The sequence below is a fragment of the Amblyomma maculatum genome, chromosome 1, assembly GCF_055883805.1.
Source record: "Amblyomma maculatum isolate TAMU_Amacu chromosome 1, ASM5588380v1, whole genome shotgun sequence".
Classification (NCBI taxonomy): Eukaryota; Metazoa; Arthropoda; class Arachnida; order Ixodida; family Ixodidae; genus Amblyomma; species Amblyomma maculatum.
This window is the reverse complement of record NC_139344.1, coordinates 7,508,571-7,534,968: the sequence shown is the minus strand read 5'-3', so window position 1 is coordinate 7,534,968 and position 26,398 is coordinate 7,508,571. Positions and strand designations below refer to the sequence as shown.

General features: G+C 48.0%; 2 protein-coding genes across 26 annotated transcripts in view; both read left to right on the top strand.

The window, feature by feature from the left end:
- The window catches only part of CaMKII (Calcium/calmodulin-dependent protein kinase II), a 196,973-nt gene that overhangs the window by 97,054 nt on the left and 73,521 nt on the right, over positions 1–26,398 (top strand). The window lies entirely within an intron of this gene.
- LOC146201581 (uncharacterized) lies at positions 8,486–14,785 on the top strand. 5 transcript variants are annotated; one of them, XR_014703564.1, is made up of 5 exons: positions 8,510–8,882; positions 8,995–9,205; positions 9,296–9,458; positions 11,267–11,695; positions 13,934–14,785. XR_014703564.1 is itself a non-coding variant. In XM_084587661.1 (3 exons), the coding sequence occupies exons 1-3, from the start codon at positions 8,707–8,709 to the stop codon at positions 9,362–9,364; spliced, it is 456 nt and encodes a 151-aa protein (XP_084443787.1). In that variant the 5' UTR covers positions 8,508–8,706; the 3' UTR covers positions 9,365–11,893. The 5 variants fall into 5 exon arrangements, 1 of the variants encoding a protein (XP_084443787.1); XR_014703566.1 differs by lacking the exon at positions 13,934–14,785 and having other exon boundaries at positions 8,486–8,882; positions 9,052–9,205; positions 11,267–11,893; XR_014703563.1 differs by lacking the exon at positions 13,934–14,785 and having other exon boundaries at positions 11,267–11,893.

The following is a 26,398-nucleotide window of genomic DNA, read 5'->3' as shown; positions in this document are numbered from 1 at the left end:
AAACTTTAAACGTGTACACAGCACCGCAGCATGGAGAAACGCGCATAGCAATACCGTTTTGGACTAAAATTTAGCGCACTAAAAAAAAAATCGCGCTGGCAACGCAAAGCCTGCTTCCTTGCGGGTAGCGAGCCAGCGAGCGAGCGCGTATGCTAAACAAAGCCTCCTACGCAGGATTAGCCCTATCCAGTGGCAAAACGCATGTCCCTGGTGTGGAGCTTGCCCCATTCTACCATATATTACGGGAATGCACGGACAGACCAAAACACTTAACAGTGTCTCACCCGAAATATGAGCAATTGGAAGTGGCCATGAGCAGCGACACCACAGTGTCTTGAAAATACCGCTTAGTGTACCGACGGAGCGCGCCGAGGTTGCACCGGAAGCCATGACTGCAGCCGCTGCCGCAATGGGGCGCTGCTGACAGTGAGTGTGCGGAAGGTTCTTACAGCGGCTTTAGGAGCGTGCGTATCGGCCATGAAGTCGACCGAGCAGCTCTCGATCGAATCGCGTGAGTCCCCTTTCGCGCGTGTTTTCCATCTGTTTGCTTAATGCCTGTACTCAATCTGCAAGTCGTGCAGTGCCAACGGGGGGCTATGAACAAGGGCACATTTCCGCGGCTAGAATGAGGTCCACCCTGGCCCATAAATACTGAACATGCCCGTTTTTCGCGTTCTTTGCAATGCCACTTGGTATTTCTTGCGATGCGGCATTTTGGCGAGTAATCAATGTCACAAATGAACCCACATCACATAAGACACGCACCAGAGAAATTAATGCACCGACAAAATTACCCACTCATGCACACGGCAACGCCAGCTGCACAAGCGATATCGTCTCCCCAAGAGAAAGCGTCTGCTAAACAAGATCGTCTGCTGACGGTTGAGGCTGATGTGACCGTTCCCTTTTATAGCGAGAAATTATTAAGTTCTAAATTTAGGCCACGGGGAAAATGTAAAAATAAAATATAAAATCTTTTATACCAAATGTGGGTTGATTTACGATGATGATTGTTGTGTACGCACAGCCACCCCGCTTCCTAGCTAACGGACGCAAAGCCGCTCCAGTGGCTCCAGCTCCAGTGCCTCCTTCGCACGCGTGAGCCGGCCGCTTCGGAGAGACCAGCAGGGGTCCCTTTCCCAAACTCCAATCAGTCAATAAACGTTTCCACCACCACCACCCCCTGCCCGCGACGACGCGCGTGGAAAGGAAATCCGAGCCGTACGGTCCCTTGGTAGTCGACCTTCCTCGTACCGTGTGCGCGACCAATGCATCACATCACAAGTGTTCGCGTTTCTATATTTCCCTCTCTTCCAAAAAGTACAATAAACCAGCAGCCTCTACCCAGCAACAGGGTTGAGAAGTTCCTCGCTTACGGTGCTCCCACGAACATAACAATGGGGATGATGCCTCAGCACACCTACTGTATGTGCAGCTTCCTCAATATGCGACTGGTGGCAGTCATTGCTAGCGGCGTCAGCCCTGGGGAACTGCCGCCGCACGGCACGCTATAGCCAGTATATGATTTGGGCATTGTAGCGGCACCCTGAACGGATCACCGAAGTTAGTTAAGCAAGTCCGCGAGTCAACAGTGGCGCCCTAGTCTAGGGGTGCCGTCCAAGTTACTCGACCAACCTTTCCTACTTATACAGCAGATGTCATATTTCTTTTTATCGTCTCACAACGCGTAGGCTGGACTGTATAGGAGTTAGCGTTTTCAATCTGATCTACGTTCCTGTTAGAGAAGTGAAGTTTGGTTCGGGTGGTAGGACGTTGTGGATCATGGGAGGGCGAGCGTATGAGATGACTGCAGAAAATCACATGTGCGTAGTGATTATAAGGCACCGCAGTGATAAGGCAGTTCGCGGTTATGAGGCCCCGCAGCTGGCACATGACGTATATAGCTAATCGGAGAGATATATAGCATCGTGGGCTAGGCTGATGTAGATGATGCGCACGAGGGACCAAGTAAGCGTTTAAGGTCTGTTTTCTTCGAGCCTTTACAGCAACGCAGCGGTTGGCCTCAAGTTATTTGAGTAATACGCGCGCAGTGACGTAGTGGCATGACTGCATTACGTTTTAGGCTTAGCGGCTGGCCATGGGTCGAAGGGCCGCGCGCGAACAGTAATTCATATACGATGCTCCGCGACGCCGGCTTAGCCTCGGATATATATGGGTCGCGTCGGTGAAATTCGTAGAGCGCGAATGCAGGAACGTGTTCGGCGTAAAAACAGAAGCGCGTCGCAGACTGCAGTGCACCGGCGTCGGTCGGCGCACGCGGCGGGGTTCGTTGCGCTACGCTTTATTTGGCGTACTTTGCGCATCCCTTTTTTTTTTCTTTCACGCCGCGTGCCATATAGACGTTGCCGGCGCATAAGCTGGCAGTGTCTATGTATGCAGAGTGCCGAGTCGCGCATAAGCCGCTCGGCGCTTCGGCAGGCACGAACGGGTCGCCGGCGGCCCTGTCGCATCGATTCGTATCCGCCCAACGTGGCTGCCGAGGCCGTTGGTCGCCTCCGGAAGCTCCTTCCATGAACCGCAGTGGCCGCTTTTCGGCGACGGCGAAACGCAAATGCATCTGTGTGCTGTACGGTGTCAGTGCTGTTTAAGAACCCTATAGGTGGTCTAAATTTCCGAAGCCCTCCACTGCGGCGTCCCTCATAGCCTGCATCGCTTTGGGGCGTTAAGCCCTATAAAGCAAACCTTTCACGAGCAGCGGCGGCTTCGCCATGAGGGGAATGCTGCGCGCAGCCTCGAGACGGCAAGATCCCTTGCACATGCTCAGCCTGCTTACGTGCTACTCACGAAAACACCGTAAAGTGTCCGTTTGATTCCGTTTCAAGCTTCGTTGTTTTTGCACTGCGTAGCGACCGAGACCTCCCTCGTCCACATGCTGACCAATCCAGCGTGCGCAGTACCTTGCGGGGGCGTTGTAATGCGGATTTGGCTGTCACGTGATCTTGGGGGAGGGCTAGATGCCTGCGAGCAGCATTTCTAGGTCGGGTCAGTCGGAAAACAGCGCGGGTGCGCCGCAGAGTTATAGTCCAAACAGTCACCTGTCGTGAAGGTGAGCCGTGAGCCCATACCAAACCAAGAGGATGAAGCCGTGTCTTGGAGTCCCTCTGCAGCGGCGCTCACACGTCATGTGGCTGCGGAGAACGAAATAAGATGGCGCTTTTCTGTTTTCTTTCTTTTCCTTTTTTTTTTTTTAACGCCTGATCAGGATCCTTGCGGTAATTGCGCATCGTTTTACGGATGTCGAACCCTTTTCGGTTAAAGGAGGCTATTTCACGCGCGTGCTCAAGCATGTATAGTGGGGAAATGAGCTATTGGCATGCAATCAAAGGCCTCCTCCATATTGTGAGCTAGAAGCACACACCTTTACTTTGTATGAATAGTTTTCGGCCAGGCGGCGGCGCGATCTCTGGCCCTTTCGAGCATTGGTAAAATTTGCTCCCGGGCACAAACGAAGCGAACCTTTTCATTTGCTCGCACTACCTTTTCTCATAGCATTTTTTTTTTCTGGTTGCTCGTGTTTTTCTTTGTTCATGTGTGCGTGCGCGTACTGCCTGTGAGGTCTGGTTTTGGCGTTCGGCGCACTCGTAGCGAAGGTGCGTGTGGGCGACAGCTCATTGAACTTGCATACAAGCGGATACTTTGGCAGTCTGTGTCTGCCTCGCCTCTCGTAACGAGCACAACGTGGATCGAGCACAACTCGCGAGCTTGTGTTAAGTGCTGAGCCAAAGCTTTACCCAAGCGTGTTTAAATTACGGAACTGCGCGCTATGGACTGTGCTTTCAAATGAAATTGTGGGGCTACTCGGGGCACTTTTCTCGCCTGAATATTATAAATGCCGCTGCAGGCATTTTCGCGGAACGCGGCCGGCGCGTACGCAGATTTTGTGTGTGTGTGTGTGTGTGTGTGTGTGTGTGTGTGTGTGTGTGTGTGTGTGTGTGTGTGTGTGTGTGTGTGTGTGTGTGTGTGTGTGTGTGTGTGTGTGTGTGTGTGTGTGTGTGTGTGTGTGTGTGTGTGTGTGTTTGGCGCGGTGCTTTGCGGCCATTGCGAGTCTGCTTGCGGCTTGTTTATGTGCACTGTATACGTTCAATACGAGGCATAGCGTCGACTGAACGTAGCGGAGCTCAACATTCAACTGTGCTTTGTACGAGAAAGTTAAGCGTTGCGAAACAACATACGCGCCCGTCGGACACAGCTTTCAAGGGACACTGAGGACAAATATAAGTTGTGCCCCACGTCACCGCAACCTAGTAATAAATTTGTTATTTTTTGCGGCAAACGGAGGTTCTTTAAGATGGAAGCAGCTGTGAAATCAGTGACCCCCCCACTTCTTTTTTTTTTATTCTTTCGACCCTAATATCCTGAAATGAGGACAAATATATATATATATATATATATATATATATATAATATTTAGAGAACCCTGTGCCGATAAGTCATTAACAATAGATTGATCCCACAGGCTGGTTTCACGACGCCACCGCTGCCGCGCGGTGCATGCTAGTACACGTAGCCATCCGGCCATACAAGCTGCCGGAGTGGCTGCGCGCCGCGCTCTCGAACGATCTTTAGCTCGTGTGTGTGTGGCAAATTAATGTAATAAGAAATGCGAACAGCGCCGCATTTACGCGCTCCATCTAGGTATAGTATTTCTTTCAATCGTGATAGCACCGGCATGGTAAGAAAAAAAAAAAAGGCTAGAGTCGCCCACGATTGTTTTGTGAACTACTCTAATGTTTTTTGTTACCAGCTAGGAATAAGCGGGTTGAAAAGAAAACCAAACATCACAGCGCATAGACCGCGCACTTTTCGTATTATTTCATCACGATGGTACATCGAGGCGTCAATATATTTTTATCGACATAACGTGATTCACGCGACTCTTGGCGACACCTAGCCGGGGCTCTCTCCCCCAAGTTTACCTAAACTTACACGAGTCATCCTCGGGGTTAGCGGTATTTCTGAAACTCTTTCCGCGATGATCCACGATCACAGATAAAAGATGGCACCTACTGTACTTGGGAATCCGTAGATATCCCTGTTACCAAGGTGTGTTACGAATTGTTGGTTTTGTGCGAAATCCAGGTAGATACTCTTAAGACACGAACGAATCGGCGCCGCAATTCAAAACTGTCGGCAGCCTCCATTGTATCCCTGTGACGTCCATCACCAACCTTTACACGCATCACAAAACACGCGTGCTTGGACAGCCCCTCAAAACATTCGTTTTGCATTTACGTGTATTCATACATTGTTCAAATGATACGATACTCACCGCGTAACCTGTTGGTAACAACGGAAATAAAAATGACGGAAAACCTCCCCCGTTAAGGGTATATGACGCGATAAGGCTTTACACACACGCGGACAACGCTGTTTAAATTGTTATTTTTTTATTTCTTTTCTGTTTTATGGTTTTCTTTTTTTTTTTATTCTTTGTTTGTGCACCGATATGTAGCATCATCAAACTTTGACTTTCCAATCTGAGCGGTTTCACATCTTTGAACACATTTTTATTCTACTATTTCAATTATCTATATGGATCAGTTATACTCTAAATTTTCTTAACATCTTCAATAATTGCCTTTTTATTCCGAGCATTTTGACACCTTTGAACCCCTTTTTCTAATTATTCATTTTTTCAGTTATTTCAATTAATTGAGCAATTACACTTTAAATTTTCTTAACATCATTAAGCATTGGCTTTTCATTCTTAGCATTTTGACAACTTCGAACTCCCTTTTAACTATTTTCGTTTTTTCGTTAATGCATTAATGACAGTGATTTCTATAAGTCGTCATTGCTTATCACTAGCCAATCAGTCAATCAGTCAGTGTTTTCTGCACTGGGCAGTGATAGGGGCGAATCGCTTCGGCAGACGTGTGGCGAAGCTATAGCTGTATAATATATTCCTGCATTAAAAACTGCGTTCACGCCTTTATGTCCGTTTTAGGCTAGAGATCGGTTTCAGGGGTCTTTCAGCAGCAGAGTCTCGTGGTCTCTTGAGGAGCGCAGTACACGAGAGAGGAACGGGCGCTTGCTGCGCTTCCTTAGCATCACGCCTTTAACGGGCGCCAACTCGGGTGTCCTACGGTTGCTTGCACGGTTCTTTCAAGAGACTCCGGTCTCCTTCATGCGTGCCGCGCATTCTCTCGCGACTCAAGAATGCGTTCCGCGATTCCGACCATGGTCTCTGCAAGCGGATAAATAATAATGATAATAAAAATGCCTCTATGAGAGCGCGGGAATTCGTGCGCACTCGCCACTCTCCTCCCCCGGCTTTGTCTGTCTCTCCGCTGACGCATGGCTGGTAGCTCGAGTTATATTATGCCCGGAATGAATCTGCGCGCTCGGAAATGGCCCTAATGCGCTTTGCCCGCTTGCTCCCCGGGGCGGTCAGCCGCGGCCTGCCAGCAGGGCGCGCTGTCCGCGGCGGCGGGCGGCTCGCGCGTGTCTTGCATGCTGAGGACCCCGCCGCGCTCTTAACTCTACTGCCGACGGGCGGAGTTGTTTTCGCCGCTTCCCTGCGGCATCCCGGAGCGCGTGTCCCCTGCAGTCCGGGGAAAACTTTAGCCTGGCGTGCATCGCGAGAGTTTGGAGCAGTGCAAGTTTGCTCTAGCCTGTAGCTGCTGCAACGAGCCGCGCGTGAGACTTGAAATGCTGCGTGGCATACTCCGTCGCAGTGAACGTCGTGAAAGCTTCGCCGGCGACAGCTGACCCAAGGAACTCCTTTCGTCGCCACGTCGTCGGGCCATTTACCCCCTCCCCTCCTTCTCCTCCTATTATCACTAGCCAGCTTTATTTGGCTTGAACGAGGAGCGCAGTTTGGAGGCTTGTTCTGGGCATCAAATAATAATAAAACAAAAACAGCGGCGGAGTAAGCCATATATGTTGCCGTGCGCTTCCAAATGCTGACGCGAGTAAATATTTACTCACTCTCCTCAGTTGACTTACACATATTCCGTGAGGAAGAAACCCGCCGACGTCAGTTTGTCCGTATGAACTCCTTTCTGGAGGAAGGAATGCCAGAAACGACGTTTTCAAGATGTGCGTTCTCATGCAGATGAACGTAATTACGTTTTCCGCACCATATCATCGTGTCTAGCTTGCCTTTTTTTTTTTTTTTGACACAGCGTCGTCAAAACGCGGTCACGTCCACTTAAAACACGCACAGCGTTTCGCGCCTTGTAGCGTTCCACAACAGCCGCGAGGGCGCGCGCATGTTTGTGACGATGGATCAAGGACGCGTGAAAGGAAGTTGCCGTTCAGTAATGACAGAAGCGGTGATGGTTTGGTGTGGGGTATGTAACGTCCTAAAGCGACTCGTGCTATAAGAAATGCCGTAGTGGAGGGCTCCGAAGATGTAGATCATCTGGGATTCTTTAACGTGCACTGACATACAGCACACGGGCGCACTGCTTTTCGTTTCCATCGAAAAGCGACTGCCGCGGCCGGGATACAGAAGTGGTGGAAATAGCATAGTAGCGAGATTGGCTTATGGATAACGTGGATGATAATATTCCACGAAATGCCAATTCGAAATAAATGCGCGCTTACATATTTCTCTAGAACATATCATTATTGGGTATACGCTAAAGGGTGGTCACTGTGAGTAAAGGTGCACGAAGTAGTGGTTTATTTAACAACGCGAGCAAACGCGGGATGGAAATGTGTTTACGCAGCCTCTTTGATGTCTGATTAGTGGGCCGGCGGAAAAGGGACATGGAGAGGATAACGAGGTGAAGTCGATGGTGGGACGGGAGTGCAAACATGCGCTGCTCGCGTGTGTCCAGGCACTGTCCGGGAGGGCGCACCGACGCGCATCTCTCAGTGCAGCCGCGCTCGAACAGGTCGTGCGGCAATAGTTTTACGCAAGGATGTTCGTATTTAGAGCCGTCTTTGCAGAGGGAGGGAGGTCATGCGCTCGTAACGTGAAATAAAATTAGGAGAGATTTAGCCCAGTTAAGCACGGTATTCAGCGAAAACTTCACAGCATATATAGTTTGTGGGCGACTTCTCTGCCCGAGGGATGCGCACGACAAACACACAGTGGGCCGTATGACAAACATCTTTAATCTCACAGGGATTGTCGAAGTCGGTGCTAGGTCGTCGTCCGGGTGGCTGCGGGTCGTTTCCGTGGAGAGCGCCAGGAGCGAAGCAGGAACGAGGAGCCAGGGACCAAGAGAGCGACGGCGGCGCATGCCTTCCTTTATAGCCCCCTCGCGCGGGACCGGTTATCCCCGAACGAGCGGGGAGAGGGAAACAGGCACCGCGCAGGGGGCATTGGGATAGTGGCGCGGCCTTCGAATGCGCGGCGCGCACGGGCCTTACGGATACGTGGTGCAGAGCCCCACAAGTTAAAGGGCCCATGAAAAGCTTGAAGCCGTGCTTAAGAAAGGCGCACGAGCGGTCGGCGTGCCTTCGCTAGTCAGCAAAGAGCAAAAAAATTTTAGGCTGACATCTTTAATAGCGCAGATATTCCATATTAAAAATGACGCTCCTCCTCTCCCGTCACTTTAGCCCTCAACTCATACACGCCGATGCGCCGGCCAAAAAAAAAGAAAATGTCCGGGCCGACGCCCCGCCCATAATGCGTCACAAAGTGACGCCACCGACTCTCGGTTTGTTTACTTCCGGTAGTGCTCCGATTTCTTCCCCTTCGTGTTTGCGGCGGTTCACGTGTCGGTCGCCATGGATCGCATGGATCCCGAGCTCGAAGCGAGGCTGCGTGAAGCCGCTGCCGAGTTGGACTTTGATCCATATGATTATACTCCGTTTCGTGATCCGCTAGACAGCGACGACAGCAGCACGCCATCGACTGGCCCTTCTGAACCACCCGCTGGCAACGGAGACGACGGCCTACCATGGTGCGTTCCGTGGCGCACGCGCCACTGCACATAAGTTATTACAACTTTCTTATTTCACGAAATGCCGTTTCGTGTTTGCTTCGCGGCCTTTTCACATTTTACTTATGCGCAGGTGCCGCTGCGGCCGCTGCGAAAGCATGCCCACACCTGAAGATGTGTGCTGCCGCAGCATGCCGGAGGTGCTGGTGGTGTGCCAGCAGGACGGCGGCTGCATTACGATCCTTCCAGCGTTCCGTGTGCCTAACGCCCGAAGTCCTTCGGGCTGTGCACATTGCGCTAGAGGAGGAGGGAGCGAACATCGATGGAGACGGAGATGTAAACAAGTAGGTAGTGCGGAAGCGTCAGGTGACAGATTCGCATATTTTTTTTTTGTGTGTGTATGATCCGTTTACTGCAAAGCGTGGTATTTTCAGGCAGCACCGCTTCATAGCCTACCGCCTGTTTACCAAGTGGATTTGGGGCAGGCTGGGCGAAGGCAATAGGGTGGCCCTGCCAGCCTGCGTCGTTTGCCGGATTCGGCGTGAATTTCCGTCGGCGAGCTACGTGGGATTCAGGCACCCTCCCCTTTAATCTCAGGTGATTGTCGCTTCACTGCATGCTGTATTCTAAACTTTATCACGTGTGCCAGGCGCACTGCTTCGAGTGGTGCATGGAAGTGCGTTTATTTTTAAGGTGGAAAAATAGAGAATGCTATTTTATGAACGCCAAGTTATGCACTGCGTCAAGTGTCTGTTTTGTGGCACTGTTTAAGAACAGACATCTCATTCCTCTAAAGTGCCAGAACTTGTAGATATCTAAGCAAGAAAGGTGTAGAACTGTTAGTGAAAAATAAAGCCTGGAAAGAAAATTCAAATCCTAGTAAAAAAAAAGATACACATCCAAAAACAATCCAGAATGGAGGACAATGCTGAGCATCGCCAAGTCTGCTTGAGCACATGCTTCCAAGCATCTACCATAAACATTCATTTATTTGGAATGGAATTTTATAGAAAAAAAAATTAAAATCGAAACACAGAATGCTTGTGCCGAGGCAGCACAAGCATTCTGTGTTTTGATTGATACCGAGTGTGTGAGTGCTCAATACTGACACAATGAAATGAGTGCTTGAAGGTTTGTTTATTGATACTCCTAGTCGTGAATACATGACAACAAATCGCAGAATACATCCATTCCAGCAGTGGAGTAATACAGGTGAAGCACAGATCAAACCACAACTCTTGTTCCTGGATTTGCTGATCTCAATTATTAATTTGAATTTGTTTACAGTCTAATACGCTTGCAGAGTGTTACATTTCTTATCTCCAAGCTGCAGTAATAGCTGGTCCCTTTCAGGTGTGTTTGCCAAAGTGTAGGGGCAGCACTGCATATTTTCAAAACGTTGTGCAGGTTCAACCGTCCTTGAACCAAATTTCATGAGCGTTAGCCATTGGCCGCAGTCACAGTTGCTGCTGCCACTTCGACCTTGGCTCGCTTGCACCCTTGCTCAGCTTTTTGGCAATGGGCTAGACTGGCTTCTCTTTGTTCAATGGTCTCGGCAGGCTGTTTGGCACGGTTGCAACCTCCGTCTATAGTGAGGTGGCGTATGTGCATGGTGTATTTCCGTAAGTTTAATGAAAGAGAAGGAGTAGATGAAACATTAAGACGATGATCATTGTAGCGCACGAAAATGTCTTGCAATTAGAAATTGATGGAGGCGATGTTTACTGTACAGAGGAGAGTGTGTTGTAGTTTTACTACGAGGTGTGATAGGTTGTGGCAATAGCATAGTGCTCTCATGTCTAAGCTATAAAGATGATATTGTTTGCTGCACAGCGTGAGAGTTCAAAGTCAACATTGCATTCACTTTGAGGTTTGTGCACGGGAGAAGTAGAGCGAATGCTCTAAAAGCCTTATTTTAGCTGTCTCGGCTATCACCAGCTGTCATGCCTGGACATAATCCCCTATTTTTTTATTATCAGCTGTATCTAACTGTGCATTATATCGCTCTCCTTTCACAGTGAATATATGTACACAAATTCTGCCAGCTAAGGTAGCCAATGCTTCTCATTTTGTGGCCTGTACCGCAGGAATCACTTAGTTGGGCTGGGAGACCTTGTCATTGCCTGTTCTAATATTTATCCCTCTGGCATTTTATAGAGCGAGGAGCTTCTTTCATAATTCATTCATTTGGCACTGTTGATAAGGATGTTTTTAACTTGTTCTCTTGCAATTTCTGGGGCCTGAACTTTGTCGACAGCTTGGCTTGTTATCTTGCTTCCTTGAGATCTGTGAATATGTTTCTAGTTTTTACTGTCGCTCTTCTATCCGCATATCTCTTCTTCTGTGGCTTCTTTTCATGGTCGCTTTTTCCAGTGTTGGTGTTTACATTTTATTCATCTGTGCAGGATAGTCAAAGGAAAACGAAAGGCAGTATAGAACAGAGCACCAGATAGAAGGAGCAGAACTGAAGAATTTACAGCTTTGCAGAAAAAGACCACGATGAAATTTGCAAGGAGAGAAGAAGGGAGCACTTATCCAAGGGGAAGAGGTCACCTGCTTTGGGGCAGAGCATTACGACCAGTTACGTGGGCGTGTGATGGTGGGCTGTCGGCTTTGACGGTTCCAAGCGGCCTCCACTGGCTTCTGCTTTGGTTATGTGGGCTGAGGCATTCCCCGTCTACGGTATGAGCAATGCACTTTGCAACAAACTCTCATGCTGTGTAGTAAGCATCATTCTCTTCATCAAGTTCAAACTACAACATACTGTTCAGCTGTGCGGCAAACATTGTGATCTTCATGAAGTACCATCTGCACCACTCCTTCATTTAACCTGGGTAAATATGGCATACACGTACGCCATCTGGACGAGTGCGGCCGAGGTTTGCTAGCGTAATGTCGGACCAATTTAAGCAGTGTGACATAATTCGCAGTGCTTTCACATTACTGCACCTAAGCAGAATTGAGTGCACTCGTGCAATTTCTTTTGGAGGGTGGGGGGGGGGGGGGAGGGAGCTGTTCTTTTCACTGCACTAGAGTATGCAGGTTGTGCCACAAATTTTTCTCAAAGTTGGCAAATCCCATGAATCCTTGCAGCTCATTAACCTATTTGTAATTTTTTAGCATATGTAATACCTTTCCTGCAGTTTTGGTCTGTTTTATATTGTCACAAACCCTGCCTTAACGATTAACAGAGGGGAGGGATCCACTTTACGGTTACCCGTCGTCCCTCTATGAGGTTTGAGAACACAGTTAAAAGTTAGGCCGGTCAACCAGTGAAGTGCGTGTGTTGGTGTGTGATCAAGGAATAAATTTATGCGTTACTTTTTTAACACACAATGGGAACATATATAGGTAGTAGTCCAAATTACACTGCATAAAAAAAATTAATAAAACACCAGGACATGATAGTAATAAAAAACGACTCAATAAATGACAAGAGAAAAAACCGACAATGAGCATACGCTGCGATAAAGAAGACTATAAAATAACAAAGCAAGTATTCCAGAGATAGTAAGTAAGGGCGAGAGTTACACAAAAACACAGCGTAAAATACTAAGCCAGGTGAAGGTTTAAACAAAGGCAAAAAGAATATTCAATTAACCGACAGTCTGTAACAAAACGGATTCTCACAGCCTTCTTATCTAATGAGGTATCGTAATCGCAGAGTTGGCCGGTAGCGGCGGCCATACAGGGAGTGGAGACGACAAGTTGGTCGTGGGCTCGGTGAAAAAAACAAGACACTTTCCTGGAGCAAGCAGCCACGAGAGTAAACGTTTTTGTATAGCAAGCCATCACATAGGCATAGGCAAAACTGGCTGTTCGAGGTTGGGTCTTGAGCAGCAGCTAAGAACGACTCCAGATGCTGATCGGTGTGTTCCTCGGTTCAAAAGGTATGAGTATTTGGAAATCTCGGAGATAAAGCAGTGACGTAATGATCAAAGTTGTCCGCGTCGCATTCCGTCGTGGCAGGTGGCAACCAGGAGAGGCAGTCTCCATCTGCGTGCCGTCGGCCACTTTTGTATGAAATGCTGTAGTCGTATTCTTGCAAGCGAAGTGCCCAGCGGGCTAGGCGACTAGACGGATCACAGAGATTGAGTAGCCAGCATAGGGAATGGTGATCGGTTACTACTACGAAAGGCTCTCCGTACAGGTAGCAACGAAACCGCTGCACGGCGAAAACAACCGCGAGACATTCCTGCTCGGTGATGGTGTAGTTGTGCTCAGTCTTGCTTAGAGTCCGACTGGCGTAAGCAATCACATGTTCACAGTCGTCATAGCGCTAAACGAGGACAGCACTGAGGCCTATGTCACTTGCGTCCGTGTGCACTGAAGTTGGAGCAGAAGGGTTGGAATGCCGTAAGATAGGATGTGATGTTAGGAGGAACCTCAGTTGTCGGAAAGGATGAGTCGCATTACCTCACCGACTTGAACTTGTGCAGTGTGCAAAATGGCTCCATTCTGCACAGCTAGTACACTGCAAGTCACGTACTTTGCGCTGTAGCCTGGCGAGTCACAGCGACCATCCCCTGCCAGGTCTGTTGTTGTCCCTACAAGCTCACTAGCAAGTTCTGCTTGCCTTTGCTGAAAAAGCTGCAAAGAAGGAGATGTTCAATTTAGAGGCTACAAACTTGCAGTCATGTGGTTGCCTTAATGCATATTAGGATGAGGGGGGCAGGTTTCAAATGCCGCATTGCTTTTCACTTTTCTCACAGCACATTTACTAAAAAAAAATATTGCAAAAATTATGCCTTCAATACTAGAGCATGCAGCTGGTCTATTAAACATGTAGCCAAAGGCAACAGAGAAGTGCAGTAGCAGGTGCATTGCACTGCAATGCCTCCGCTGTTGCATATATGCTGCATTTTATATGTTTTATATGTTGCATTGTAGCTTGAAGTTGTTGTCATGAAAGGATGCGACATATAGTTATCGAGTTAATGACATATACTTTGACTTGAATGTTGTGTGAGATATCCTTATTGTCAAACCTCATTTCTGGCAGGTAGCAAGTATGCCCGTTGGTAGTTGTAGTAGGTCCTTTCTGTGATGTCTTGCACCCCAATGGATTGCAGGAACCAAAGAACTGAAGCTATACCGCAGCCAGAGAACAAGATGCCTGCAGCCAGAAGGACATTTCTTGCTGCTTTTCCTTCAACCAGTGGTTGGCTTTTCCAGAGGAAAGAATGTTGCAGTGAGCATGTCCCCTTCACAGTCACAAGGCTTCCCGCTATGCTAAAGTAAAGGGTTCTTGTTTGCCCGCACATTGTTCATGTCTCAAGAAGCTGCCGCAGGCAACCCTCGAACACAAGGAATTTTCGCTCTTTGTAGAGGGGTTCCTCAATCGCTGACTGGGCCGTTTCATCCTGATGGTTTCTGAAAAAGAAGTGCAGTGATGTCAGCGATTGGTGCCATGTGATTGTTAATATTATGAACTAATACGTAGCAGCCGTGGATGTTCATCTCGGAATGTCTTGGCTGTAAAATGTGCTAAATAAAGCTGGTGTCAAAGTTTATAGTAGGTATGCATTTTTCTTTTCATTTTATCAACAGGGAACAGAAAAATGCCATGGCAAATTAGGTACACTTTAGGGCTACGCAACATATATTTTTTTCACAACAGAATCAAATATCCTTGTGCATCTTAGTGACTTGTTCAAATATTTGTGCAAAATTAAACTTCAAAGTGCATGTGATGGCTCCGTAGTAGCTCTAAAGACAGCACTAATGTACACTAGGCAGACACAGCATGACCATATTGTGTAAGGAAAAATTGCCCTTTTGCTACCTGACGCAACTGTGAATATCCTAACACCACGTCCGAGATTAGTGGTGTGCAAGGCATGTATGAGGCATGGTCTCTATAGACTCATCAAGGCAATATTTGTTGACCCATTGTGAGTATTACCACATCCTTAATCATGTCAAGCCATGCATGAGAGTTATGAATGCTGTCATTCGAATGGACTGTGTCACAGGGAGGGTATATTTGCAGGTTTGAATGAGTGAATATGTGACACATAGGTGACGTATTTCGTCAAGTTTTCTTTTTTTTTTTTTGCCTAATGAACAGTGCTTAAATGACAAATTTTCTTGCCTGCCATAGCCAGCAATTGCACAAAAGTGGATGAAAGAAGTTCTGTTCTAACGAGCGGCCAGTGATAGCGGTAACTGGCCAGTGATAGCAGCCTGCCACAGACTTCTCTGGTGGCAGGCTTCTCTGTTTGAACCTTGGTGCTGACTAGAGATTTAAATCCAATAGACACCTGTGTGCCTGGAAAAATTTCATATATTTAAAATTATTTGCAAGCATCCCATCTACGTTTAATGTAATCAATCATATAGCTATTTAATACATTTTCACAACACTACAACATCTTTATCAATAATGACTTACCAACAGAATGGCACTCCCACATTGTGTTGCCACAGTATGAGTGCGAGTAGTTGAAGGCCCCGCTGGTGATGCTTCCTGCAGACATTCATAATTATAATGATGGTTGCAGATTTGAAATTTTTCATGCTTTCATTTTCAGGTGCTGTATAAAGTGAACTGCCCGTAACAAAATGCAAACATTGTCAACTTGCTACACATACACAAATATTCTGAAAGTGGAGAACTGATATGACTAAAAAATTTGCACAGACAAGCTGTAGTTTGTGGAGTTTCAAGAGCCCTGAAAAATTTGGAGGCATGTTAGCAGCACAAACAAAAGACACAGTGCAGGACAGTCGACTAATACACTGTTCCATGAACCAATCCAGCAGCTCATTATTTTTGAACGTCGGGTCTCCCATGTTAATTCAGTTAATATATGTGCTCCGAGTTTCTTTTTTTGGTGTGCCAGTGCACACCAAAGCCTTGCATCATCCACTAAACAAAATTAACTATTTGAACTCCAAAATAGTCTCATCTATACAGGAAGAGCTACATTTTAATTGCTTCCGGAAGGTGCCTCAAGCGATGATTGAGCTTGTGCATGGAAGCAGACATAACATTTGCACTAATTTGCATAGCTTACTTTTTCGGGCAATAGAGCCATCATATGCAATATAATACAAAGCTGTTCAGTACAGTTGAAAATTAAGGATGTACATATGTCAAAAGACTTGCATCATCCACTGGACAAAATGAACTATCCAAAATATTCTCACCTCTACAGGAAGAGCTGTGGTATTTGGATCACCTCCGGTAGGTGCCTGAAGCAATGGTTGAACACGTAACTAACTGCATGAAAGCATAATGACATAGCAACAATTGTGCTAGTTTATATAGCTTCTAGCAATAGAGCCATCATATATGTGTGCAACATATTCTAAAGTTATATATGTGGCCTAAATATACATAAATATAAATATAAAAGTATATATACATTGTTATTAATACCATGATAACAGTACTAACCTGTCCAAAGGAAACCTGTGTAGTGCCGAGGTCTTTCGGGCTTCCTGGCGATGATGGTTTGCCATGCTAGGAAAAGAAAGGAAATTTGTGCATAATCAACATTGTGTTAATGGCAGTTTTATTGTTATGCACATGAATGAGAGTGAAAGGAGACAACAGTCTGCAAGTGCAAGGTCATAGGGGATACCTTCTTTTTTTTTTATCTATATACCACATGTTATTTTTCCTTCCACTTGGTGTTTAATTATCTTTCTGCCTAAAATCGTTACAGGACTAATTCTGATCAATATCAACCACAAAAGTATTTTAAAAAAACCTACATTTACCTTGGACTCGACTGCTGGCTCCTTTCATTAATTGTATCATAACGAGCCAATTTTCCGCTTCATGAATGAGAAAGACATGCATATACAGGTGTTAAAAGGCAAAGATCAAGAGTCGATTAAACGCACTGTAAAATAAGCATATCTTTAGGTGGATGGGGGTGGGGGAGGGGGGGATGCAGTTGGTCTGTATTGTTATTAGTGTGCTGGTATTTTTTTATTAGAAGTCAGGCTTGGTTTATGGGGTTCAACGCCCCAAATTCGACTCAGATGAGGCGCCGCACACCACTGAGTGACATCGCACATCACATGTACAGGTGCGGACGTAAGTAAACGGAGCAGCTAGGCTTTTTCAGTCAAATTAAAATAACGCCTTCCTCACTGGAGATCAGGAAATATTTGTCCGTGAAAGGGCACTTGCGTCTGCTACCGGTCCACGCATACCACGACTACCAGTTTCAAATATGCACCGAGTGAAAAATGAAGAAAAAGCGTGCTTCGTTTACTTTTGTCCGCAGCGGTACGCGGGCACCTTTCTTGCGCTTCCGTCGAAAAGCGGCCGCTGTGCCTTGGGCACAGCAGTCGACCACCCTAACCCACTGCACCACCCAGGCAAATTATACTGCGATTGTTGTATGCGCGCACACGTTAGTGTATGTTAATTCATGGTTCCATGTGCGCAGGTCGCCTTTTTTTTTTTTCCTTATCCGCGCGCCGCAGGGCGAGAGCTCCCTTTCATACATTTTCAGCGCCTTAACTTGTTGTGGTCCTCTCGCAAGAGCGGTTTGCGCGCAAGGAATCTGCGCCTGCAAAACTTGCGCTAGGCTTCATGCACTTCCATACGAGACTCCGAGCCATGCTACGCGTGTTTCCACAATAACTCGCAACCCAGAAAACTTACCATTCCAGGGAGAAACTGCGTCGGCAAAGCGTCGGACTTGAGGCGTTGACGTCTCACGTTGAGGCCAGTTTGCTGCGCCAAACTGGGATTATACTGGTATGCGTCACAGGAAAAGTGGCGGCCGCAAACTCTGAGCTCCTGGCGCTTGTCCGACGATGACAGCCCGACGCGTTGGAGCCAGCTTTCCCGCGTAACACCTTGCTTTGTAGGGACACGATGTCGCATTATAACATCTTTCCTGTCCTCGGCTTTACAGGCAACTACACAGCAATTGTGGTCCATTGCAGACCAGAAAAAAATCAGCAGCAGTTGGGATCGCGAGATTTCCAGACTGACAACCGGGCAACACGTGCTTTTGCGAGCAGACGGATCTCTCTCGGCCGGAAGTGTTCCGCTTCTATCAAGATGCGCGCAGAATTCTTACCTTTCTTTAATGTACAATAATAACTAACGAATAAAATACTACTTTCAGGAAGAATAGTGCTAATTTTAAAATCTATAATTACAAAAATTACACGTGACGTCATATGGCCATGGCCAATGATAACGCTAACCCCAATGACGTCGCATGGGCTGGGCGGCTGAAAACGCACGGTGGTGAGTCGCCCAAATCGGCTGCGAGCGGCAATTTTCCAAAATTATTTGTAAATTACAGCTAACACGCAGAGCTTTTTGAATGTGATCTCGATGCTCACTAAGACCACCTCTAAACACATGTAGCATCAAAATACGGCCGTAAATGGCGTTTCAGGGGCCCTTTAAGCTTGGTAGAACTCTGTAGCCCCGATTTAACTGGCATCATTGATACAACGCGCTAGGCGCAGCATCATCGCCACTGGCGTCTATGGATGGCTGAGTCGAAGCGCGGTTCCTCCTCCTTATTTATACCCATCGATTGACGCAATGGCTCTTGCGATGGCGCGACGTGACGTCACCCACGTGGTTAATCACGTGCTCCATCCCTTCCACTCTGTTCAGCTCCAAGTTTGAAAGGTCAGAGGGTCAAGGTCATGGCCTCGTGGTGCGACACCAAGGTGATTCACAAGGTTACTTCAAGCGGTCGGATGTTTTGGGAAAGGAAGGCACAGTATTGTAGGGATAGCTACATTGGCCACAGTCTCGCCATTTCGCCGTGCCTGTATGTGCCTGTCCGAAGAGCGAAGAAGAAGACAGATAACTGTGTAGTTGATAGAGGCGAACAACAGCGAGTTGCTAGGACAGAAGGTTCTTTCGAACGTTGTGACAGCGGTGTGCCCCGGAGTTCGACGTAGAGACGATGCCATACCACTACAAGTCTTCTGCACCCGAACGGAATGGCCAACGACGAGAAGCAAGGGGTGCTCATACGTGAAGTGATTCCCCTATGACATAAAGCCATGTCTTTAATTTCAAGCCGAACCTAAGCGTAGCCATGCAGGTTGCTCTCGCGTAACTCCAGGTTTAACCACAAGCTAAACCATAGCTATTTTTTTTTTAAATTTGTAGCCACGCTTTGTCCTGTGGCTCCTTGAAGGTCAATAGCTAGCCCATGTTGACATTGTGCGTTGACATTGTGCGTTGACGTTATGAAAGGAAAGGCACAGTATCTGTCAAATTTTCTGTGGAGACCTGAACCGCATAGCAACAGCTTCTCCTCCTGTTTCTTGAAAGTCAAATTGAAGCCCACGCGAAGACCGGCTATGCCTAGTGTAGTGAAGTTTTCGCTTCAGCAAGTGTCAGTTAAATGATCGGGCCGTGAGGCAGAAACGTAAATGGAAGTTAATGGTACCTCTGACTGGTGGCTTGATCGTCATGGCTCTGAGCGCGCAGATCGGGCAGGGCTCAGAATCCGCGAGCTGGAAGAGACGCCGCCAAGCCGATTGTGCGAGGCGCTTTGAGAGTGGTCACTTGATGGAAACAAAACGTGAAATTTTTTCGCTTATAAGCATCACCGTGCTTGGCACTGATTGCTAGCGGCATCTAAGATAATTTTATTCATTGCGTATCGCATCTTTCCGTCAAGACGCATATTCCTCCACGAGAGCGCTTGGTGAAAGGTCGCTGGAAACTGACCGGACACGGCTTTCGACTTCGAGCCTGGTCAGCTTTGTCATATTCCAGTCAGTGGTCTAGAGGGTGTCCCACCTAAGGTGGACCAAGGCTTAAAAAAAACAAAAGCAAGAAAATAATTTTTTACATATTCCATTATGCCCTGAGGCAATAAACAACGTTAATAAAAAAAAATACCGTTCTTCCTGATTGAAATCAAGTGAATGTTGTTAGGATTTATCTGAAGTATGCTCTATAGTGTTTTAGTACTACCTATATGAATAATTAGCGGACATTGACTAATTAATTTTTAAATATATCGCTCTAAACACTCAGATGTGGGAATAGGAAGGTTGTGCAGCGCCACAAAAATGGTCCGACCCATGTGCTTCCAGCGAGGTAAGGGTATACCCCAATCAGTCTCATATTATACTGGCGACGACGCCAGCGCGACCAACAATATTCTGTCGTTCTGTCGTCAGGCCCGCTACGTTGACGAAACCGATCAGCGGACGGTCGCTCGATCTGCCTGAGCAGATCACATCGGAGGCCGCGGTCACGCCTCATGAGGCAGCCCCGGTTGTCTGTGCCTTAGCTGTTTCATAACACAACATTTTTGGCGAGTTGGTTACATACATTCATTATTACAGCGCAAGGACGGCACAGAACAAGAGGCACAGAACACATTCACACAGCGCTGTTGTGTCCTCCTCTTGTTCTGTGCCGTCCTCGCGCTATAATAATGAGCCTTAGCTGTATTAAAAAAAAAGAAAGAGAAAGCGGGTACAGTTCATATTTTCGTACTCGCGAGCATTCGTCAGCAATGAGCTGTGCCACACATTCGAATCAACGCCGACCCCTTCCGCGACGAGTATGTAGGTCTGTGGCGACTCCACACTGTCCGCATGTAGCGGAGAGCACGTCACAGGACGCGTGCATGGCGAGCAATGCTGAATGCGGCCTCTGTCGGCGCCGCTTGTGGCCAAAAGATTTGGCCGCTTTATTTAACGGAGATGGTCACCGAGCGTGATTGTGCATTTAACAATTTAATATCGTGCATTGGTCACATCGGAGAAAGCACGCGGATACAATTAACGGGAAGTGCTGGTCCTTCGCGGTGTCAAACAACCCGCGAATATCCTGCAGGCAGGAGACCGCATCCCCGGCGCTTCCAGCGCTGCTGTATAGTGTGTAAACGGTTAAAGTTCAACTGATGCGAAACAGAAGAACGTTCTTTACAATGAGGGTTTAGCTTGCTTTTTATTACGTGCAAACGAGCACTATGCAACTATTCGTATAAACAAGCGTGTGTAAACAAGCACGCTCGGGTGGAGTCGTAACGAACGAATCGGTTCATTCCTGCGCGAATTTCGAGTTCGTCCAGTAAATGCCAATAGCGTATACTTATTTTGAAGCACTTATTAAGTGTACACATGAGTTATTTGCTTTACAAGCACAAATGAAACTGCGCGCATGGGTAGGAGTAAAGTGGCGAGGGTACACATCGTGACTCGTTTCGTAGTTTTTCATTTGCTGACTTTTCGCGGTGTGTCCTTTAGTCGTGGCGTAGACTGCTGGGTTTCGTTGACCTCGTCAAGTTTTCGGTGGTGATGCCCTGCCATAGTTTCGCGTGCTCTGACGGTGGCCAGACCGGACATGGTTTTGCGAAAAGGTTTTACCGGCCAAAGAGAATTAATGTACAGTCTTTGCCAAAAGTAACCAGGCTGCATGTTTTGCTTCTCGCTGGTATTCTAAAGCTAACATGGATCCCCTGAGGATCATAACTTTTTGGTAAGTGAAGACAGGAGCTCTCATTTACTTTGCACCAATTTACAGCATCAGAAGCTTTATGAATTCTCTGCTACCCGACTGAAAAGCGGCACACGCAGCCTGGTTACTTCTGGCAAAGAATACTATGTTCGACAAACACGCGCACGCACATGCGCAGCTTCTCAAAAATCAGCGAGGAAACCGCGCCTCATTCGACAGTTTTCTCTGCTTCTGTAAAGTGGCAGGGCGGGCTGCAGCCTCATCTTGTGCTTATTTGTACTTCCCGTTGTATTATTATGCTGGTGGAGCAGCGCGCAGTAACCAATTGGCCGTCAGGAGCGCGCAACGCCACCATCGCTTGCATTCACGGCGCGCATTGGCGGAAGCAAACACGGGACGCATCGCTTTTCATACGCGGCATCACTTGGCTGCTGAAACCAGACAACTCCCATGACATACGTATATAAATAATATGGCATGAGTACATCGATTTCGGCTTCAAGTCTGGACATTATACTATCCTTTGTGCAGCACTAAACTCTCATACAGTGCTGAAGTCTTCCGAAAGCAAAAAAAAAAAAAAAAAAAAGCAAATAAGTTCTTTCACTAAAGGAAAACTTTCTGAGCGTTCACCCTCCGGCGTACATGCCGCCAAATAGACGAAATGGGCTTGATGTGCCTTTTGTGGCATCAGCGATCAGCTTGCCAGACAAGCAAGCCGTTTTTAAAGAAAAAAAAAAGGGTAAAAAGCATTTTAAAAGTACCTACTGCACCGAATGGGTTCAATTTTCGAGTGATTATAATTTGATGTATGCGGAGTAAGGTGCAGTAATAATTTTGCGTTTGAACGTTAGCGGTCATGACCGCTTTAAAAATCAAGCACCTGTGGCGTTACGGCCGAAATCGTTAACTGCTTCTGCTTCATTAAATGCACAAATAGTCTGTATTCGAGTTTCGATGCGTAAGAAATGCGTATTTCTTAAAATCGGTTAAAAAAATTGCCTCGATGTTCCGAAGTAAACAGAGAAAGGTAAACATAAACATTAGAACGTTTAAACTTCACGTATACGTAAACGCGCCTAATGCGGCTTTAGACGTACATGTACGACTTCTGATTACGCCCGGCGCCTTTGGGATGTGATCCTGCCGTCGGGGATGACCACGTATGCCAAGCTGTCCGATGCGTGTGTGAGGATCTTCCTTAGTTCGCTGTGTAGCAACCTCACCTCCAAAGGTGAGGTTGCTATAGTTTAGTTTCCCATACGGCGGGGACCTTCCTTGGACGTAACTGCGGCCCGGCGACACAAATCGGGCGCTGTACGGCGATGGGGAGCGGTGCCGACGGCTTGGTGACCCTGACCTGCGGAAGCAGTCCTCGATTTCATCTGGTTGTTAGCCTGGACGGGGTCGTGGCCCGTGGGACGTCGATGGCGAAGCCACGCAGGCTGATGCGTCTGTATGGGCAGTGGCTTAAAATGTTACCGGCCTCACCGCAATGGAAGCACAGCGGACGATCGTTGGACGTCCTCCAGGCGTCGCACTTCCTTGGGCTGGAAGGTCGTTCCTAGGCGTGGCGGGTCGGGGCCAAGGAGCGGCGGCGTTCAGGAGGAGTTTGTCCACGTCGAGGGGGTTTGGTGTGTCACGTCGGAGGGCAGGACGGCCTGCGGAAGCGGCGTAGTTCATAGCTTGGGGTTGGTGCATTGGGTCCGTCAAGGTAGCATTCCCGAGCGCCTGCCGCACTTCATCACGGGCGATGTCTGTGAGCGTCGCTACCTGGGGCTGTTGGGACGACGTTAGCAACTGGCGCAGCTCTTCCCCGACAACTTCATGTATTAGCTCACGGAGGTCATCTCCACTTGTAGGTGTGGCTTCGCAGTTGCTTGCAGAGAACACTTGAAGAGGCCGGTTGTGCTGTCGAGTTTGGGCGTCAAGGGTCTGTTTTATTGATGACGCTTCCCTTTCAAATTTGGTCACTGTATGGGGGGGTCTCACTAGGCATGTAAACAGGGATTCTTTGACGCATTGCATCAAAAATATAAATTTCTCCCCTTCAGTCATGTTTGGGTTGGCTCGGCGGAACAGGCGTTTTATTTCCTCAACGTACGGGCTCGTTTGGGAGCCTGGCTTTGGACTGAAGAAACAGTTCTGCCTTTCTTTCTTTACCACGCTTGCGAACTGTTTCAACAGTTCCTTCGTGAAGTACTTCCACGTCGTTAGCGAAGACTCGTGGTCTTCATACCACGTCCGTGCAGTTCCATCAAGAGCGAAGAAGACGTTTCGGAGTTTCAAAACGTCGTCCCAATTGTTAAATGTGGCAATTAACTCGTTCGTACCGGTTTAGTCAGTCCTCTGTATATTGTCCTGGGTAGCCGTTGAAAATGAGTGGCGGCAGTCGGGGGCTGCCGGATGACAACCGTTGCTGTAGATTAGGTCATTGCTAATGTTGAGAACTACTTCCGAGGTTGAATGGGGCCCGGCAGCAGAACTAGTTGGGTTATTGGAGCCCTTGAAGTTGGCGGCTGGTTCGGTGACCCGTAGGCTGGTCCCCCAGAGCGGTAGGAACAGGGCTGTGGTCGCTTGAAGGGGTAGACCGGAACACGAAGGGCAGCACCTCCACCAGATGTCACGCGGTAGTGACAATTAAGGGCGTGGGCGCCAAAGGAGAAGACAAGGCGTAATGGCACGGATATAAGCTCGGTATTGGGCTGACTGCGCCCGCAAAAGAACTTAACAACTCGGCGGCGGCGATAGCAACAAACGGGCTCTCTGGTTGTCGAACCGAGAAGGCCCGTCGCAAACGTCAACGCTCGATTTAAAGGCGGCGAAGAAACATCTAGGTAAAGCCGCAAACTGGTGACTAGCATAACCTGGAACATTGTAGAAACATACGCGAATGGACGGAATCTTCGAGACAGATCTCGGCGCATCTTGTACGACCGAATGAAACTGATAAAGGTGCGTCTCGCGACCATGAGCATGAACAAACCAAGAATATGAAATCGATTCGTGCGCTGGAATCACGATGAGGCATTCGAAAAAGAACAAATAAAGATTTGAATGGTTCGTGGCATTATATATATATATATATATATATATATATATATATATATATATATATATATATATATATATATATATATATATATATATATATAAATGATTGCAGTACCGATTCAGGTCGGTAGAATATAAAGAAAATAAAATCCCCTACTCTTCTGACGGCGCCGTCGTATCTCTCGCAGGTTTTAAAATATAAGAAAGGAGCTTCAGCGGTTTTCGCTCACGTCTTCACTGTTCGAGATGTCGCCTGCTGCCACTGCTCGCTTCCGCTACATTTGGCTGCCAGCAGTTGATCGATCCTTTTGAAGAGTAAAGGAGGAGAGAATAAAAGGCGTTCGTCGGCATCCTGCCCTCGTCGCCGTTTGTCGCCCCCGGGAGTGGGGCGACGACAGCCGCTGGTGGCGCCGTTTTCGGGGCCCCTCGGGTCGTGTTGGACCCGTGGCGCATAGCAAGTGCGGTCTTCTCTCAGGCCATTCGGGGCACAGCGGCCGGCTCCGGGCGTCGCGCGGAATAGCGAACGAGGGGCGGGGACCAGAGCCCCTCGCCCGCCTTTCTGTGGGCGACGCTTTTATCCCGTCTGTCTGGCTGCCTTCGTTTAACAAGATGGAAGCGGGAGGAACGTGGAAGAACGCGCGCGCGCACTCGCACGAAATAAAAATAAAATGAAAAAAAAAAAAAAAAACCGCACTAAAAAGTTGTAGTGGTGCGGCGGAGGATTAGTTCCGCTCTTTCTGCGCCCAGTTTTCTTTTCCACCCGTTAAAGCCAGTCTATTAGTCTAAGTGATTTCTGCCCATAACTGAGCGTCTGAGCGAGTTTTGAAAACAGTTTTCTCGTGCGTGCTGTGCACATGATCATGAGAGTAGACGAGAGCGGTTGTGGCGCGAGAGCAAAATGCGCTCTAATGACGGACTAAGCGCGTCTACAGGATGTGCTCTGGTCGCCAACGGGTACGGCTGCTTGCACAAGCTTTCGCGAGCCACCATGGGGCCGAATTTCCTCACCGTCCAAGCATTAAGAGTCCAAGGGAGGGCTCACTGCGCTTTTTAGTGTGCGGCTTGCGCAGTGCGTCTCTTCCTGCAGGCTGCGCGCCGAGTGGAAAAGAATGGAGGTGTTTGGTTTTTGATTCGCCCCCTTATCGTGTGGATTGCTTAGAGTTTAAGCAAATGCGCACGGACTGTGGTTTAGCTTCTTTAGCTACGCGGCCCGCGCGATCGGCCAGCGCCTCTTTTGGCGGCTATCATTGGTATGACTGCGTAACAGTAGCACGTTCACCGGCCAATCCTGAATCGGTCGATAAAGTTAAATTGCTCTGTCTTCATCTCTCACTCCCTCATACTGCTTCTCCCTTTGCCTGTTTTGAAATTTTGTTAAGGTTGCTGATTGGACAGTTTCTTTTGCATTATGCACCACGCTTTTTTTTTTTTGTATTATTTTCGATGGAGACGAAAAGCAGGACGCTCGTGTGCTGTGCGTGCGAAGTCGGTGCACTCTAAAGAACCCCAGGTGGTCGAAATTTCCAGAGCCTTTAACTACGGCGTCTCTGTCTGAGTTGCTTTGAGATCTCAAACCGCATAAACCAAACCGTACCAAACCTTTAGTGTATTCTCGAGGCAGGAAGGGGAACCTGAAGCGGAAGACCGAACAAATAAGCACGAGAACGAACGGAAACAGCTTTGCGAAGATATGTACTTTAGAGCGTTTCAGAAGCTCCAGGGGCAGAAGAGGCATGGCTCCAGCAACGCGCGCAGTTCGTCCTATTGCTGCGTCTTATTGCTGCGTAACTCGTCCTTTTACGGCATTTTCCCGCACCACTTGCAATTTATTGCGAGTGATTCGACGCAGGAAAGCAATGCTTAGGCGACAAAGCGCTGCGTTTGATGTCTACCAAGAGGCGCTCGAATAGGTTGCGAGGAGTGTTTCTGGACTGCCATGTATCAGCTGGGGCGTGGCATTCTTCGTTCCTTGTACCTTTACGGCGTCTGCGTTTTCGTTGCGACCGAGCACTGCGTCATTCCGACGTTCATTCCGTCCCAGACAGCGCCACTGTCGCAA